Genomic DNA, 18,678 nt, shown 5'->3' with positions numbered 1-18,678 from the left:
TGAAAGAAAATCGAGAGGCGATGTCGGTCACCGTAGATATCCTAAGCTACTCCAGTAGGAACGTACGTTAGAAAAAGACCTAGAAAAAGAGATAAGATAAGGTAAAGTACCCTCGAGTCGGCCGGTTCCTCAACTCGGCCAGATGAATTATTTAACCAATTTTTTAACGTTTTATAGTCAATTTCTATTAAATTTTCACTTATTTACGTTATATATAATATAATAGACCTTATAATGTTAAATCGGTAAGACTATATTATAACAAATCTAAGTAAATTGAATAAATAGACCCACTGGCCGAGTTGAGAAACCGGCCGACTACAGGGTACTTTACCTTAGGATGGTCGATATGCTAATCTTAAGCACCATTAAAAGTTAATTTAATGCTAATTTAAGACCAAAAAATAAGAAGATAAGGTACTTTACTAAAAGTCGTACATACCGAAAGTCGTATTACGAAAGGCAAACCACGTTTGAAATACAAGTGAATACGCCTCTGTAATACTAAATGAGCTATAGGTATTTAACTCTCCAGGTGGGTGATGATATTTCATATTCTAGTGGTGAACTTTTGTCTATAAACCTCTTTCAATAATTCACATTTCCCATCATCCAATTCACTTTTACATATAGCTGGTGGAACCCTCATGTTCCCATACATTAATGCGAATTGTTTCATCTCAGATAAATCCGACATTATCAAATCTGCATTATTCGACGACATTGTGATAAAATTGAATACAAGCAGGTGTCTAGGTTGTCTATAGAATATTTTTACCATTACCATTTAAATTTGTTTTAAAAGCTCGATGGATTGTTCATCAAGCTATATGTTCATTCTATACAGGTCTCTCAGTACAACATAATTTACGATAAAAAGGTTTTTCTCTGTCTCCGGGATAGTGATGTTTTTTAAAACACCTGAGGAAATATCGTGGAGTTAACTATTTTCCGATAAAGCACAAAGGTTAATTAGGTCCCTTTCAATATATAACTCATTAACTGCGACTACTAAAGGTTCTGAACATAAAAATTTTACATAAATTCCACATTAACTATTGAACAGTAAGTCAAATAAATCTATACATATACAACTGATTAGATTTGATGTGGCTTACCAATATGTTTACCTTAAGCCTCTGGACTGACCACTTTACAGCCTCTGAATAAAGGTTAATTAGCTCTGCTTTAATTATTCAGTGTCTTGAAGTCTAGATTAACTCTATACACCACATAACTTCATTATGCAATTTGTTCAAGAAACAGAACTTCTGTATCAAAGACCATTGAAAGACAAATAGTGAAATGGTTTTCGTAAATAAGTCTCTTCTCGTATTTACCAAAATTATCGGATTAATGCTAAAAGTTGAAGCAAAAGCAGATACAAATGTAAACTTATGTTTTTCTCAGAAGAAAATCAACTTCTTCAGCAAATTTTATGAAATATCTGACCAAGAGAATAAGAACAAGCTCATGACAGAAAATTTCTTTGTAGTGCTCAGTCTAACGAGCAACGTGTGTCTTGTAGGAGGGTAAACTCAATTTTCCGGTCCATTGTACTTTCCAACAGCCATCACAGAGATAATCTCATATTTTTTATCCTTTGTCATATTTCCAACTTTCATGTACCAGGGATACAACATTACATAAATGGAGTATCACTCCAATACTGCGCTCACTTCACCCACAAGGCGATAAGACGGTGGAAAGTTTCAAATTGTTGAGAAATTTTCATGAAATTTCAAGATGGAATAACCGAAGAAGTGGCTACCCAAGAAGCAATTCCTCATTTTGTTATCAAAAGGTAACTCATAAGCATTTAGAGTGACTCGAGTTCCATGTGTTCCCCGAGTTCCTTAATGTCTACTACACACTAGAAGCAATTTTCGTCAAAAATTGCCTTTTTTTTTTAAAAATTCTGACGTTTCTGCCTACAAGAATAGGGAAAATTTTCTTTAAAAAGGCATTTTTTAAAGAAATTTCTACTAGTGTGTAGAGGGAGAATAAATGGGTTCTTCGAGTTCCCTGAAAAATGTATGATTTTCTTGGGTTCCCTGTGGATTTTCCATGAGTTCTCTGATAAGTGTGTTCAGGTTCCCCAGATCCCCTGAAGATTTCCCATAAGTTTCCAGCAAAATGTATTGGTTCTTCGGGATCCTGAATTTATTCTTTGCGTGGAGATAAGTTCCCGACCCTGTTCGCCCACTGATACCAATGTAAGCACAGGGTATAAATCCAAACCTTACGTGTTTCTTCACCCTTATTTTATTGCTCGGGTTCAATATGGTTTCCCATTTCTCATGACTTCCTTAATGGTTTCCGTAATTCTCTGTGGATTTCTCATAAGATCCCTGGATTTTTCATTGGTTCCCTGAGTAATGTTTGGATTCTCTGGGTTCCTTGTGGGTCTCCTGTATGTTCCCCGGGGTCCGTATGGATTTTCCATGAGTACCCCGAAAAATGTATGGGTTTTTCGGGTTTCTATGCATACCAATTGCATGAAGATGAATTCCCGACCTTGTTCGTCCACCGATTGCAGTGTAAAAACAGAATTCGCAATCAAACCTTTCGTGTATCGTACCTATTATTTTATTGCTCGTCTTCAATATGGGTTTCGGTGACTTCGTAGAAAAAGGCACTAGGGTAAGCGTGCCAAATTTCGGCATTGTTGCATATAATCACCGAAGTCCCAACTTTGAAATGCAATATTTTTAATTCATATTGATATTTTTTGTTACCTCCTTTTCGGGAGGGTTGTGTAGAACCTTGAAAACTAGTTTATCATCTTGTTTTCTTTAAATCACTTGCTAAAATATTGAAAAAATAATAAAAATATGGGCATTGCTTTGGGTAGTATTCCGGCCACTTTGAGTGAAATATCGGCCACCTTTTTTCTGACCACTTTTTGTGACGGAACGGGTAGAAAATTTCAAAACGTCAAGCGGAACGAGTTTAATATTTAGTTTAATACGTTTAAATGACCCACAAGCCCTGAGATCTTCCGTGTAATTTGTCCTAAACATCTGAAGAGTAGCATCTCAAATTTACGCGCAGATTCCCGTAGCAATTTGCACTTCCTGAACTCTTCCAATGACTTTTTCACATCATCTTTTTCATAGAAGCGATGGTTTTTTTCTATGGACATTGTAGAATTCAGAAATTGAAAAAGAAAACATGAAATGAATAAGAAATTTAGGAAAGCAAAAGATGTTGCCGGAATATCCAACACTACCTCACCGGAGAGACGGTCACAAAGTATATACTTTTTTACGCGAAATACAGGATCCAGCTGGGAAATTTTACCCGAAATTTAAAGATTGATTCGTCATTAACATAAACAGAAATAATCTTTAATGAAAACTAATCAATTTTCATGAAAAACACCGAAGGAAAACCTTCTGCACTTCACCACAAATCTCAATACTGCTAGAAACACAATCGATCTGTCACATTTTTTGTAAGGCTCTTTCCATACTGAGTTTTTACAACGCAATTTAAATTCGAATTATACCTAAAATTTAACAGCCTTTGTGTTAATACATCCTAAAATGAATAAATATTTAAAAACAAAATGAATTCATTGACTATTCGAAGATAACATACAAAATTTTAATTTATTTATTTCTATGGCCGAAATTAGAAGCTGGCCGAAATTTGGCACACTTCCCCTAATGATAACACATCACAGTTTTTATGGTTTTCGGAATCATTTCCTGACAAAAATTGCGACGAGACCATATATAAATACAGGCCACGAGTAATGCCGCCACCCTAATACATATTTAAACGCTGTAATGCCACTATCAAATTTTATGAATTTCCAAAAATGAGCTTGTTTTCGATGTTTAATTCTGTATTTTTCTTTTTTGTTAATTCTTGTTTTATTTTTATTTGGTAATTCTACAAATGGCTAATTATACCCCCATCTCCCCTATCTCATCTATCTATCTATCTATATTTCATAAAAATAAACTACAAAGAATAATGACTTTGCTGCAACTATAATACTGTTAATAACTCCTCCATCAAAAACTAATTAGAGGTAGGTGGGGCTACATCGAAAACGCTATTTTTTCGTGTATTTCTAAAGCAAACTTGACCTAGCGACCTAGCTAGAATTTAATTTAGATCCACAATTGCGTTGTCTATTTAAATTTAATTACGGCCCAGCTACTTTTAGAAATATCCGAAAAAGTTTGCGAAGTAGCTCCACCTCCCCCTACATTTTATATAAATATATAATTTAGTTTATGCATTGCATTTCAACTAAATGTGAATTTGTGAAAATATCCTCTGGTAAAAGCATCTGTTAGTTGCTGAACTTTTTTAGGAAAACTTTTGAGGAGGAAAAATTCTGAGATATCTATCCACTTCTGTATATTCAAGGGACTTCCAACTGGAATATTTATAGAAAACGTTGGTAAATTTAATTAGTTTCTCACAACGAGGCATAGTTTTTATAAATTGGCTCTATTATGGTTAATATAATTAAAAACTAACTAAGTCTTGATTCTACAAAATAGCGTTTATGTTTCTTGGGTTTGTCAAATACTTTTAAAATTCTCTTGAGAAGAAATAAAATTAATTTGGATAATTTAGTACATAATGATAAGCAAATTTTATTAATTGATGTCATGGAAACCGGTAGGAAGATGAAGTTGAAAGAACTTAGATGGGCTTTTCTTGTGTCTGAAGAGCACTTAACCAGTTTTCATTTAGCTGTTAAAGAGAACAGACTCAAGAATCACTAAGCAATGCTTAAATTATGTATTGTGGTCTTTGTTGGGAGTTTTGCTGCACTATTATGCATATTTTCTGAAGTTAATGCGTACGAATCTAAGCCTGAAGTTTGTGCAAAAGCCGGTTGTGTTCGTGGAAAAATTGTGAATGGAGTGATCAAGCCCTATGAGGCTTTTTATGGGATACCTTATGCTGAGCCTCCGGTTGGAAAGTTGAGATTCGAAAACCCAGTTCCCTTCAGTGGATGGTCAGGATACTGGGATGCTTCATATCCTAGACAAGCTTGCCTCCAGAAACACTTCTTTAAACCAGGTCAACCTGTACTAGGCTCTGAGGATTGCCTATTCCTCAATGTTTATCGGCCTGGTAAATGGAACAGAGGAAAGAAGTTCCCAGTGATGGTATTTATCCATGGAGGTTCTCCCATGGGTTTCTCTTCTGATCCTAGTGTATTAGGCCCTGATTACATAATGGGCAATGGAGAAATTATTCTCGTCACAATGAATTACAGACTTGGAGTTTTTGGATTCCTCTGTTCAGGAGATGGCTCAGTTAAAGGAAATTTTGGCCTCAAAGACCAACAACTTGCTCTGCAATGGGTGAAAGCAAATATTGAATTTTTTGGTGGAGATGCAAATGCCATAACAGTGGCTGGACAGAGTGCTGGAGCCTCTTCAGCCAATTTGCATATGTTGAATTTAAAATCACAGGGTGAGCAACCTCATTAGCATATCTGTCGCTTTGTACAAACATTGTTCTTTCATTCAGCTCTCTTTCATCGAGTCATATTGATGAGTGGGTCTGCTCTATCTCCTAATTTATATCCAATTGACTTTCTATCGCTATTCCGGAATGTTGCAAGAGCCGTTGGTCTGAAAGATTGGGACACAGCTCCTACTTGGACACTTGCTTATCAACTAAAGAAGTTGAATGGGAACACATTAGCCTCTGATGTTGATGCGTCCTATATAAGGCCTTGTGTTGAAGGAAACTGGGAGGATGCGTTCATGACTGAAGATCCTCGGAAGACCTGGATGGAAGGGAGATTCTCGCAAAAACCAATGTTGATTAGTGTGACCTCTGACGAAGGAGTCCTTGAGGCTGTTCAAACCAGGAACGAAACTTTACTCAAATTATTCAACGAAAATATCTACGACCTACTTCCCGTTCAGTTTGATTTCAATCCCAGATATGTAACTGATGTAATGGATTTCTACCTAGGCTCGAAGGACTATATCGATAACACAAATGAACAAGGGTTCTTTAAGGTAACGGTCTAAATTGTTTCTTAAAGAAGTATTCCAGTAAAATCGATCCTTTCAGATGTTCGGGGATAGGTCATTCCTTTATCCAGCAATTACGTTAGTTAACCAATACTTGAGGTATGCGAATGTTCAAAAGAATCCAGTGTTCCTTTACGAATTTGGATTTGAGGTGATTATGGTTACAACTTATAGATCAGGATGATATCCAGAAATTAAAATTCACATCCCTTTCTTTCTTAAACGTTTTGCATATATCAGTCTCACTTCTTGGCATTCAAATTGAATTTATTGCTGTAACATTTTTGGACTACTGATGCTTACTTTAAACAGGCGGTGGACCCCTTTTTGGGTATCGCCGGTTCAACTCCGGCAACCTTGAGATTGTAATAGGAAGGTTGCCAACGGCGAGGAGTGTAAAGACACGATCGTTACTTTATCGTTGTCTGGCGGAATTCTTTTACATTATGATGTTTAAGAAAAAAAAGAACAGTCAAAACAGAGGGATAGGCATATGCAAAATCCCTGAGAAAGATAAGGGTGTGAATTTAGGTTTCAAGAAATTCTCCAAAACAAAAATATGTTCTTGAACCGCTAGGACTCAATTCAAAAACCTATTCCAACTAACTACTTGTTTTTGCAGGGACCATACACTTTCCTGAAATACCTGACCGAATCAGGAGAAAACTTAGGAGTTTCGCATTATGATGATCTCCTATATCTCTTTAATATGCCGGCCTTCTTTCCACCTTTCGAACCTAATACTCCTGAAAGCAGAATGAGCGAGATCCTTGTTCGAACGATAGTCAACTTTGTTGCAAGAGGGGAGGTCAAAGTATGGCGTACGTTTAGGCCTTGCGCTCTTGAAACTTCAACTCCTTTCTGTGAGTGGCAGAAATTTAAAAGATATGAAAAGTTAGATCCTGATCAAGTGATCGTTTCAATTGATAAAGAGATTGATCAAGAAATGGTAAAGTTATGGAGCCAAATTGATAATGGCGTTAACTCAATCATGGTTAAGGCCTGTACCAATTCGGAAAGTGGAAATTCTTCCTGAATTTGTTTGTTCTGTAGTTTAATCCCAGATCTGAGGATGTATTTGACAAGCTTATTTTGGCCTAATAAAAATGTCTGTTTCATATTGAATGAAACGCTTAATTAGAAACACGAAATTACTTCCAAAAGAGTACAATTAGAAATTCCTGGATGTTCTTCACCAAAGTTCCAGAAAAAGAAACATTTTTTATTCTAGCAATTTTTTCCATCTGAAGCATAACGCGTTCATGGTTTTGATGATCCTAACTATCTAAAAAATAAACCATCTTCAATTTCTCTTCAAAGATAGGGGAAGCGCCCATGCTTCGTATGATCCCAAGCTTTGTAATGACTAAATTTTTCCTACGTTTCTGAATAAATGTGACCCGGCTTTCCCCTAGGTTTTAAAATATGCGTGCGATGAGTCACATTTATTAAGAAACTTAGGGAAAATTTACTCATTACGAAACTTTGGATGATACGAAGCATGGTCACTTTCCCCATGTGTCCATTGCCTATCTTGTGTTCTAAAGTTCCAATGCCTTTTTTAATTTTAAAATAGAATGTCCACATATTCTGAACAAGAAATAAATACAAACACACCAATAAAGCTTCATTATTTGCTTTCGGAGATTTTTAATATAGGCACAAGGGCTTATACTTCTCTTTATTGTTGTATTTCACCAAGAATTTAGATAAGATTATACTCTTGCCTGAAAATGTATTTAAATCTTGAACAAGTCTGAACTGGTTTGATTTATCAGAATCAGCAAATTTTCAAATGATTTACAAGCCCGTTCTAAACATTTATAATAAGAAACACATCCAAATTAACTGACTACGAGAAATTCTCACAACTTTCGGGACTTCAAACACTTAGAGATTTTTTATGCAAAGCAACGTCTGTGAATATATTTTATAACCCTGGTGCTAAAATTAGATTTTGTTTCCAACAAGAACTAGGATTGCAAAAACAAAAACTGTAAAAGTATCTCAGCTTAATTTATTTCAGTGAGATTTGTACTCTTGAAGACAGAAGGAACAGTATCAAAATGATGTTTCATTTAATTTTTATTCCCTGTGGACTGTTAATACTGCAAATAAATTCACAACAAAATACCTCGTTATATGATAATGAGTTCGGTTCTGTAAAACATGATGAAAACCATTTGGTGGATCAACCAGAAGTTTGTGCGAAAGCGGGGTGTGTTCGTGGAAAGTTTGTCAGTGGATTGATTAAGCCCTATGAGGCTTTCTATGGGATCCCCTATGCTGAACCTCCTGTTAGAAAGTTGAGATTCGAGAACCCAGTTCCTTTCAGTGGATGGTCAGGGTACTGGGATGCCTCATATGCAAGAGATATCTGCCTACAAATAGCCATTTTTGACCCTAGTAGACCGATATTAGGTTCAGAAGATTGTTTGTACCTCAATATCTACCGCCCTTTAAATCGGAAAGATAGTGAGGCTCTACCCGTTTTGGTATTTATCCCTGGTGGTGGTTTCCAAACCTGGTCTGCTGATCCTAGCCTAATAGGGCCTGATTATATAATGGCCAATGGAAAAGTTATCCTAGTTACAATGAACTACAGACTGGGAATTTTGGGATTTCTGTGTTCTGAAGATGGTTCGGTTAAAGGAAACTTCGGCCTCAAAGACCAACAACTGGCTATGCAATGGGTGAAAACTAACATTAAGTTCTTTGGGGGAGATGCAAATAGCATAACACTTGCAGGACAGAGCGCTGGAGCTACTTCGGCTAATCTTCACATGTTGAATTTGAAATCCAATGGTAAGAGAGACCCTTATGTGCTGAAGAGACTTACAACTTAAGCCGAGAGACAACTTAACGACTTAGGATAAAATAGGGTAATTTGGAACCATTTGAGATTTTTTCATCGTTTTAGAGATTCAAAAGGAAGAATAGCTATTTCTGTTCCTTTCAATCCCTTTTTCTTCTATTTCGCGGTCTTTGTTTTCTCTTTGCTCATCTGAAACAGTGAGAAAGTCTCAAATGTCCCAAATTATAAATGGTTCCAAATTACCTCATTTGACCCTATAATCAAAATAAATATTTAGAATAAATTTTAATCAGTTTTCCATTAGCTAAACTGATGGAAAAGTTATTAAATCATTATTTTGATTATAATTACGTTAAGTCATCCCCCGGCTTAAGTGATAAGTTTTCCCAGTACATTATCAGGCCATCTTATTAAGCATTTTTTTTTAAATTTAGATCTTTTCAATCGTGTAATACTTATGAGTGGAACTGCTATTGCTCCTTATACATATCCAATTGATTTTGCTGCACAATTTCGTTCAAGTGCGAAATATCTTGGAATTGAAAATTGGGAGACAGCTTCGACCTTAACTTTGGCTAACAATATGAAAAAAGCCGATGCGCTAGAACTTCTTCGCCAAGGTGAGAACTTCTTCATTTTCCCAACAACCCCTCCTGCTCCTTGGAGGCCGTGCGTCGAAGGAAACTGGAAAGGTGCATTCATAACTGAAGATCCAAGAAAGACCTGGCTTGAAGGCAATTTTATTCAAAAACCCATTCTTATGAGTTTGGTATCTAATGAAGGATTTTTGTTCCCGATCATGCGAAATAAGACAATCAGGAAATCTTTCAACGAAAACATTAACGAACTACTAGCTGTACAATTGGATTTTGATCCAAGATATGTTACTGATGTCATGAGGCATTACTTCGGTCCGAAAGATTACATAGATGAAACGAATCTGGACAAATACTTTCAGGTTTATATTCTGTCCAATGCATTATATACATAAGCTGAAACGGATGTAACATCATATTTCTTGCCTTTTAGATGTTTGGTGATCGGCAGTTTCATTACCCCTTTATAAAGCTGGTTCAGCAGTACCTAAGATATGCAGATGTACAAAAGAATCCAATATATTTCTACGAATTTGGATTTGAGGTGACATTTGCGATTGTCATATTCAAGGACTCAATCTGCTGAGAGGTTCCATTTCTTTCAGAGTTCTCTTACATTTTATCGAAGTGAGGCTTACCTAGGTGTAGCTCATAGCGATGACCTCATATATCTCTTTTCATCAGCTTTCTTCTCACCATTTGAACCGAATTCAACAGAAAGTAGGATGAGTAATATCCTTGTCCAAACGATAGTAAACTTCGTTGCCAGAGGTGAAGTGAAAGTTTGGCGAACGTTCAGACCTTGTACTCCTGAAACTTCAACTCCTTTCTGTGATCGACAGGAGTTTGTAAGATATCGCAAACCTAATCCGGATCAAGTAATTGTTAAAATAAACAATTATATTGATCTTGAAATGGTGAAATTATGGGATGAAATTGATAAAGACATCTATTTTTCTATCCTGGACCCATGAAGCTATCGATTAACAATTAAAGTTTTGATATATTCACTAAATAAAAGAAATGTAATTTTAGATCATTCCATGGTTAATGCTAGCAATACTCAATAAAATCATTTGACAGTAAAGTACTTTATCATTTGATTTACAGGGGTACCTGTTCACAGCACGGATGTGCAAACTACCAACCTTAGTCATTAAAAAATTCATCTCAACTGTAATCAACAACGTCATCAACTGATTTCCAAGTTTTCTGAATCGAGAGGTCAAATATAATAAATGTGAAACCAATCTATTCCTAAACTCTGAGATTTCTTCACTATTTCACATGGATAGAAGAAGAAGATTGCTAAAAAGTACAAAACTCTTCACTCTAGGAAGAGTATTTTTCGCTGCCCTTAACTTTTGTCCAATCTGAAAGATTGAGGAAATCTCAAAGTTCAGGATTACATTTAGATCAGAATTTTCCTACTGTGCTCTATCATGTGTAAGATAAAGATAGAATCATCAGCCTGTGCTTCCATTACTCTGCGCGTGTTAACACAGTACAGTTTTATTTGAAATCCCAAGAAAATTGTATTTTATAAGTATCAGCAGTATCAGTTAGAGTAAGTGACAACACAAATCCCCTGATATTCCTGGGATTAAGGTGTCACTTTCTCTAAATGAATGCTATAAAACACAATAATCTCGTGATTATAAACCATGTTGAACTCGGAGCAAAAGACGAACATATAAAAGTTCTGGTATTTTTAGACAAGCAGTCAGTGTAATTCTAAATCTCAAAGAAAGTGAAGGAAAAAAATATCAAACCATGCTTCTTTTACTCTTCCTACTTTTTGGAAATACTGTTTTACAAATAAATTCACAAATTAGCACTGTACTTGATGACGGGCTTAGTAGTGCTGTTGGTGACGCGAAAGGTCCCCGTCCGCAACCGGAAGTTTGTGCGAAAGCTGGATGTGTTCGTGGAAAGTTTGTCAGTGGATTGATTAAGCCCTATGAGGCTTTCTACGGAATACCTTATGCTGAGCCTCCGGTTGGAATGTTAAGATTCGAAAACCCAGTTCCCTTCAGTGGATGGTCAGGATACTGGGATGCCACATACACTAGAGATGTTTGTCTTCAGAGAGATGTCTTCAAACCCGATTTACCGATTTTGGGTTCAGAAGATTGCTTGTATTTGAATGTCTATAGGCCCCTTACATGGAAGAAGGGTAAAAACTTACCGGTATTGGTGTTTATTCCTGGCGGCGCATTTACATCATGGTCAGGAGATCCCACACTGTTTGGTCCTGAATATTTTATGGGTAACGGCGAGATCATTCTAGTTACCCTGAACTACCGGTTGGGAATTTTTGGTTTCCTCTCTTCCGGAGATGGAGTCGTTAAAGGAAACTTTGCATTCAAAGATCAACAACTCGCTCTTCAATGGGTTAAAACAAATATTAAATTCTTTGGTGGAGATAAAAATTCCATAACTGTATCTGGACAGAGTGCTGGAGCTGCAGGAACACATTTGCAACTGTTAAGTCCGAAGTCGCAGGGTGAGGTTCATTCCCTAACCATTTCGATAACATTTTTAGATATTTCTTTCAAGCAGATTTATTCCATCGAGCTATCATGATGAGTGGAACTGCTATTACTTCCATTTTGTATCCAATTGATTTTGCTGCACAATTCCGTTCAAGTGCGAAATATCTTGGGATTCTAAATTGGGACACTGATACAACCCTAAGTTTGACTAACCAAATGAAGAATACCGATGCTCTTGATATCCTTTTACTTGCTGATAACTTCTATGTTTTCCCGGGGACTCCTGCTAGTCCTTGGAGAGTGTGCGTTGAAGGAAACTGGGAAGGTGCATTCATAACTGAAGATCCTAGGAAAACTTGGCTTGAAGGAAATTTCGTTCAAAAACCTATTCTTACTAGTTTGGTGTCTAATGAAGGCTTTATACAATTAACTTTGTTTAATGAAACTCTCCGGCAGTCCTTCAACGAGAACATATACGAGTTATTAGGTGTGCAACTGGATATTGATCCAAGATATGTTCCTGATATTATGAGGCATTACTTCGGTTCGAAAACCTACATAGACGAAACGAATTTGCATAAATACTTTGAGGTAGATTACCAGCAAATAGACGGAGACACTGAACCTTTCTTGATTTTCGCATTCTTACTCTCTGCGACATTTCGAGGATGGACATTCGACTAGCTGACATGGAATTCTTTTTCTGTGTCAGCCAGTCGAATGGTGAACTTCAAGGATCAAGTTGTGATCAAAGTTCAAGTGCAGTGTAACAACTCCCACCTGTACGTGATTTTCCCTGCCACATTCGATACCTGATGAAGAGGACATCCATCCTCGAAACGTCGTAGAGAGTAAAATTGTGAAAATCAAGAAAGGTTCAGTGTCTTCGTCTATTTCCTGCTACATTCTGACAAACTGAAATTTCTTCTGGTAGATTACCAGTTGAAGAAGCAATTATTCTCATAAGTTTATATTCTGTAAATTTTCAGATGTTTGGGGACAGGTTATTCCGCTATCCCTTCTTCAAACTAGTTCAGCAATATCTAAGATATGCAGATCTTGAAAAGAATCCTATCTATCTCACTGAATTTGGATTTGAGGTGATAGTACGGATCGTCATGGACGAAAACACAATTTTCTTTAAACGTTATATTCCTTACAGAGTGCCCTTACATTCTTTAAGTCAAATGAGTACCTTGGGGTAGCTCATAGTGATGATCTTATCTACCTCTTTTCATCAGCTGATTTTCCACCTTTGGAACCTAATTCACCAGAAGGCAGGATGAGTGATATTCTTGTCCAAACGATAGTTAACTTCGTTGCCAGAGGTGAAGTCAAAGCGTGGACTAACTTCACACCTTGTACTCCTGAAACTTCAACTCCTTTCTGCGATCGTCAAGAATTTTTGAGAAATCATAGATCCAATCCGGATCAAGTGATTGTTAAAATTAACAATTATATTGATCTTCAAATGGTGAAATTATGGGATGATATTGAAAATGACGTCAATTCTACTCCACAGAAATTGTGATACCATCTTGGAAGTGAAAAGTCGTATTCAGATTAATGATGTTGCTAAGCTAATTTGCAATTCAAAAAATATACTTTTCATTGAATAGGCGAGATAATTAGAATGCGAATGGCGGTAATAGAATTAAAATGAATAATTTTAGAAGATTACATGGTTAAGATCAAGAGGAGAAATTCATCAATTTCCAGAAGGCGAAACACTAATAGGTTACATTAATCAAACGGTATTCGTTATATTTGTAAAGTGTAAGAAACTGGATGTAGAATAAAGATAAATGAATGAACTTAAAAATGTTTTGAATATTCAAGCCGATTATATTCAGTCAGTGTTATTCCAGATCTCAAAGAAAACGGAGGCAAAAGTATAAAACCATGTTTCTTTTATTCATTTTTCTCTATTCATTTGTTTTACAAATAAATTCTCAAGATAATAGAACCTCGTTTGATGAAGGACTTGGTGGTGTAGTTGATGACGCGAAAAGTTTCAGTTCGCAACCGGAAGTTTGTGCGAAAGCCGGGTGTGTTCGTGGAAAGTTTGTCAGTGGATTGATTAAGCCCTATGAGGCTTTCTACGGAATACCTTATGCTGAGCCTCCGGTTGGAATGTTAAGATTCGAAAACCCAGTTCCCTTCAGTGGATGGCCAGGATACTGGGATGCCTCATTTACTAGAGATGTTTGTCTTCAGAGAGATGTCTTCAAACCCGATTTACCGATTTTGGGTTCAGAAGATTGTTTGTATTTGAATGTCTATAGGCCCCTTACATGGAAGAAGGGTAAAAACTTACCGGTATTGGTGTTTATTCATGGCGGTGCATTCACATCATGGTCAGGAGATCCCACACTGTTTGGTCCCGATTATTTTATGGGCAATGGCGAGATCATTCTAGTTACCCTGAACTACCGACTAGGAATTTTTGGATATCTGTGTTCAGGAGACAGTTCAGTTAAAGGAAACTTTGCATTCAAAGATCAACAACTCGCTCTGCAATGGATTAAAACAAATATTGAATTTTTCGGTGGGGATGCAAATTCCATAACTGTATCTGGACAGAGTGCTGGAGCTGCAGGAACACATTTGCAACTGTTGAGTCCGAAATCAGAGGGTGAGGTTCATTCATTAACGATTTCGGTAACATTTTAAGATACTTCTTTCAAGCAGATTTATTCCACCGTGTTATCATGATGAGTGGAACGGCTATTTCTTCCGTTTTGTATCCAATTGATTTTGCTGCACAATTCCGTTCAAGTGCGAAATATCTTGGAATTAAAAACTGGGATATTGCTTCAACTTTAAATTTGGCTTATCAAATGAAGAGCGCCGATGCGTTGGATATTCTTTTACTTGCTGATAACTTCTATGTGTTTCCGGGGACCCCTGCTACTCCTTGGAGAACATGTGTTGAAGGTGACTGGGAAGGTGCATTTATAACTGAAGATCCAAGGAAAATATGGCGTGAAGGCAATTTCGTTCAAAAACCTATTCTTACGAGTTTGATATCAAATGAGGGACTTGTACAATTGACTTTGTTTAATGAAACACTCCGAAAATCATTCAATGAAAACATCTACGAGTTATTAGCTCTTCAATTGGATATTGATGCTAGATATGTTCCTGATGTCATGAGGCATTACTTCGGTTCAAAGAACTACGTGGACGAAACGAATTTGGATAAATACTTTGAGGTAGTTTTTCTTCCGAACAACAAATTATTTTCATAGTTTTAAGATCTGTAATTTTTTTAGATGTTTGGGGATAGGATATTCCGCTATCCCTTCATCAAACTAGTCCAACAATACTTAAAATATGCAGACCTACAAAAAAACCCAATCTACCTTTATGAATTTGGATTTGAGGTGACATTTTTTTTAAACTGCAATATTCATGACATTGAAATGCTGAAAATTTTCTATTTCTTTCAGAGTTCTCTGACATTCTTTAGGTCAAATGAATACCTTGGGGTAGCCCATAGTGATGACCTTGTCTACCTCTTTTCATCAGTTGATTTCCCACCTTTTGAGCCAAATTCGCCAGAAAGCAGAATGAGCGAAATCCTTGTTCGAAATATAGTTAACTTCGTTGCCAGGGGAGAAGTCAAAGTTTGGCGTACTTTAAGGCCCTGTACTCCTGAAACTTCGACTCCCTTCTGCGATCGACAGGAATTTTTGAGATATCGCAAATCGAATCCGGATCAAGTAATTGTTAAAATAAACAATTATATTGATCTTGAAATGGTGAAATTATGGGACAAAATTGATAATGGTGTCAATTCTACTCCACAGAAACCGTGAGACAATTTTGAGTGTGAAAAGTGTTATTGGGATCAATGAAGTCATAAAGTTAATTAACAATTCAAATGATATATCGTTTATTGCACAGGCCGGTTCCATTAATATTTTGATGACGTTGTAGAATTTAAAAGTATAATTTTAGAACATTACATATTGGAAGTCAAAGTGGGATGATGAAAATTCCAGATGATCAAACACAAGTTACATGTTATCAACCGGTATTCTTATTATTGGAATATAACTATACTGTAAATGGTATTATATATTTTACTTTTTGAAAAACAATCCTCTGAATTTATATGTTTGTAATGTGAATAAAACTGGATGTGGAATAAATACGAATGAATGAACTTGTAAAGGTTTTGGGAATTTGGTCAAAAATTTTCAGTCAGTGTTATTCCAGATCTGAAAGAAAACGGAGGCAAATGCATCAAACCATGATGCTATTATTTGTTTTTCTCTGTGGAATTTTGATTTCACAAATCAGTACGCAACACAATAGAACTTCGTTTGATGAAGGACTTGGTAGTGTAGCTTATGACGCGAAAAGTTTCAGTTCGCAACCGGAAGTTTGTGCGAAAGTCGGATGTGTTCGTGGGAAGTTTGTCAGTGGATTGATTAAGCCCTATGAGGCTTTCTACGGAATACCTTATGCTAACCCTCCGGTTGGACTGTTAAGATTCGAAAACCCAGTTCCCTTCAGTGGATGGTCAGGATACTGGGATGCCTCATACACTAGAGATGTTTGTCTTCAGAGAGATGTCTTCAAACCTGATTCACCGATTTTGGGTTCAGAAGATTGCTTGTATTTGAATGTATATAGGCCCCTTGCATGGAAGAAGGGTAAAAACTTACCTGTATTGGTGTTTATACCTGGCGGTGCGTTCACATCTTGGTCAGGAGATCCCTAAATGTTTGGTCCCGATTATTTTATGGGCCATGGCGAGATTATTCTAGTTACACTGAACTACAGGCTTGGAATTTTCGGATTTCTTTGTTCAGGAGACAGTTCAGTCAAAGGAAATTTCGGACTCAAAGATCAACAAGTTGCTCTGGAATGGATTAAAACAAATATTGAATTTTTCGGTGGAAACTCAGATGCTATAACTGTATCTGGACAGAGTGTAGGTTCCACATCAACTCATGTACACCTCATGAATCCAAAGTCACAGGGTGAGGTTCAATCATTAGCAAATTCGCTTATTCGTCGGTTGGATCAGCAACTGTACTAACTGCACTTGCTTTGTGTGTGCAACGTATGTAGACATGAAGCAAATGAAGTTAGCCAGTTGCTGATCCAACTGACGCCGACATATTAAAGAATTTGAGGAGGTAAACTCTTTCCGGATATATCTGAATAGTCTGGATGAATGGTCATTTTCGACTCGGAAAGAACTTATCTCCCTAAAATAGGGCAACGTCTTAACAAAGTTTTTTCAATCAGATTTGTTTCATAAAGTTATCATGATGAGTGGAACCGGTATAGCTTCATATATATATCCAATTGATTTTGCTGCACAATTCCGTTCGAGTGCGAAATATCTTGGAATTAAAAACTGGGATACTGCTTCAACTTTAAATTTGGTTCACCAAATGAAGAACGCAGATGCGCAGGAACTCCTTTTAATTGCTGATAACTTCTACGTTTTCCCCGGAACTCCTTCCACACCATGGAGACCATGCGTCGAAGGAGACTGGAAGGGTGCATTCATGACTGAAGATCCAAGAAAAACATGGCTTGAAGGAAACTTTGATCACAAACCCATTCTCATTAGTATTGTGGCTCGCGAAGGACACCTACAATTGACTTTGTTTAATGAAACACTCCGGAACTTTTTCAACGAAAACATTTATGAACTATTAGGTATACAACTGGATATTGATCCAAGAGATGTTCCTGATATTATGAGGTATTACTTCGGTTCAAAGAACTACGTAGACAAAACGAATTTGGACGAGTACTTCGAGGTGGTATTTCCTCTATGATTTGATTAACTTTCTATTTGAAATTTAATTTGTGTGAACTTTCAGATGTTCGGAGACAGGTTATTTCGCTATCCCTTCATCAAACTAGTTCAGCAATACCTAAGATATGCAGATCTTGAAAAGAATCCTGTCTATCTCACTGAATTTGGATTTGAGGTGATAGTTCGGATTGTCATGGACAAAAACTCAATTTTCTCAAAACGTTTTATTTGTTTCAGAGTTCCCTTACATTCTTTCGATCAAACGAGTACGCTGGGGTGGCCCATAGCGATGACCTTATCTACCTCTTTTCATCAGTTGATTTTCCACCATTCGAACCCAATTCTCCAGAAAGCAGGATGAGTGAAATCCTTGTTCGAAATATAGTTAACTTCGTTGCCAGGGGAGAAGTCAAAGTTTGGCGTACTTTAAGGCCCTGTACCCCTGAAACTTCGACTCCTTTTTGTGATCGTCAAGAATTTCTAAGATATCGTAAATCGAATCCGAATCAAGTGATTGTTAAAATTAATAATCAGATTGATCTTGAAATGGTGAAATTATGGGATGCAATTGATAATGTCGACTAATCTACCATGCTTAAATCTTGCTCTGAGTCGGAAAGTAACAGTTGTTACTGAATTTTGCAACTATCTTGGATAATATAGTACTGCAACATCTGTAGAATCAGGAAAACTGCCTTGGAATTTTCTTCGATATCCAGCTAACAGCTTCCAAACGCTAACGATTGATGAATTCAAAAATTATTTTGCTAAACATGCAATATCTTCAGTGCGAATTCAAGAATAGTTTTCATTTTATCAAAGTTTTTGATACATGATTGTGGTACTAAAGAATCATAAGAACACTACAAAGAAAACTCTGTTGTTTTTCCACAATTGTCATTTTATTCCCCAATCAGCCAGATATCGGAGAGCCTTGTAATAATAAATAATTGTAATAAAA

At 36.6% G+C, this 18,678-nt stretch overlaps 2 protein-coding genes across 2 annotated transcripts in view; both read left to right on the top strand.

Annotated features, from left to right (window-relative positions):
* The window catches only part of LOC129804698 (uncharacterized), a 230,411-nt gene that overhangs the window by 82,267 nt on the left and 129,466 nt on the right, over positions 1-18,678 (top strand). The window lies entirely within an intron of this gene.
* On the top strand, positions 11,162-13,743 carry LOC129804700 (juvenile hormone esterase-like). Its single transcript, XM_055852240.1, has 4 exons — positions 11,162-11,940; positions 11,997-12,520; positions 12,919-13,029; positions 13,092-13,743. Exons 1-4 carry the CDS (start codon positions 11,208-11,210, stop codon positions 13,458-13,460), a joined length of 1,737 nt encoding a protein of 578 aa, XP_055708215.1. The 5' UTR covers positions 11,162-11,207; the 3' UTR covers positions 13,461-13,743.

The sequence above is a fragment of the Phlebotomus papatasi genome, chromosome 2 (assembly GCF_024763615.1).
Source record: "Phlebotomus papatasi isolate M1 chromosome 2, Ppap_2.1, whole genome shotgun sequence".
NCBI classification, from domain to species: Eukaryota; Metazoa; Arthropoda; class Insecta; order Diptera; family Psychodidae; genus Phlebotomus; species Phlebotomus papatasi.
The sequence above is the reverse complement of the archived record's forward strand: the minus strand, read 5'-3'. Positions and strand labels throughout refer to the sequence as shown.

Coding starts and splice junctions, on each gene's coding strand:
- LOC129804700 (XM_055852240.1), top strand. CDS start 11,208: ATGCTTCTTTTACTCTTCCTACTTTTTGGAAATACTGTTTTACAAATA. Junction 11,941..11,996: donor GTTAAGTCCGAAGTCGCAGG/GTGAGGTTCATT, acceptor TCTTTCAAGCAG/ATTTATTCCATCGAGCTATC. Junction 13,030..13,091: donor TCACTGAATTTGGATTTGAG/GTGATAGTACGG, acceptor TATTCCTTACAG/AGTGCCCTTACATTCTTTAA.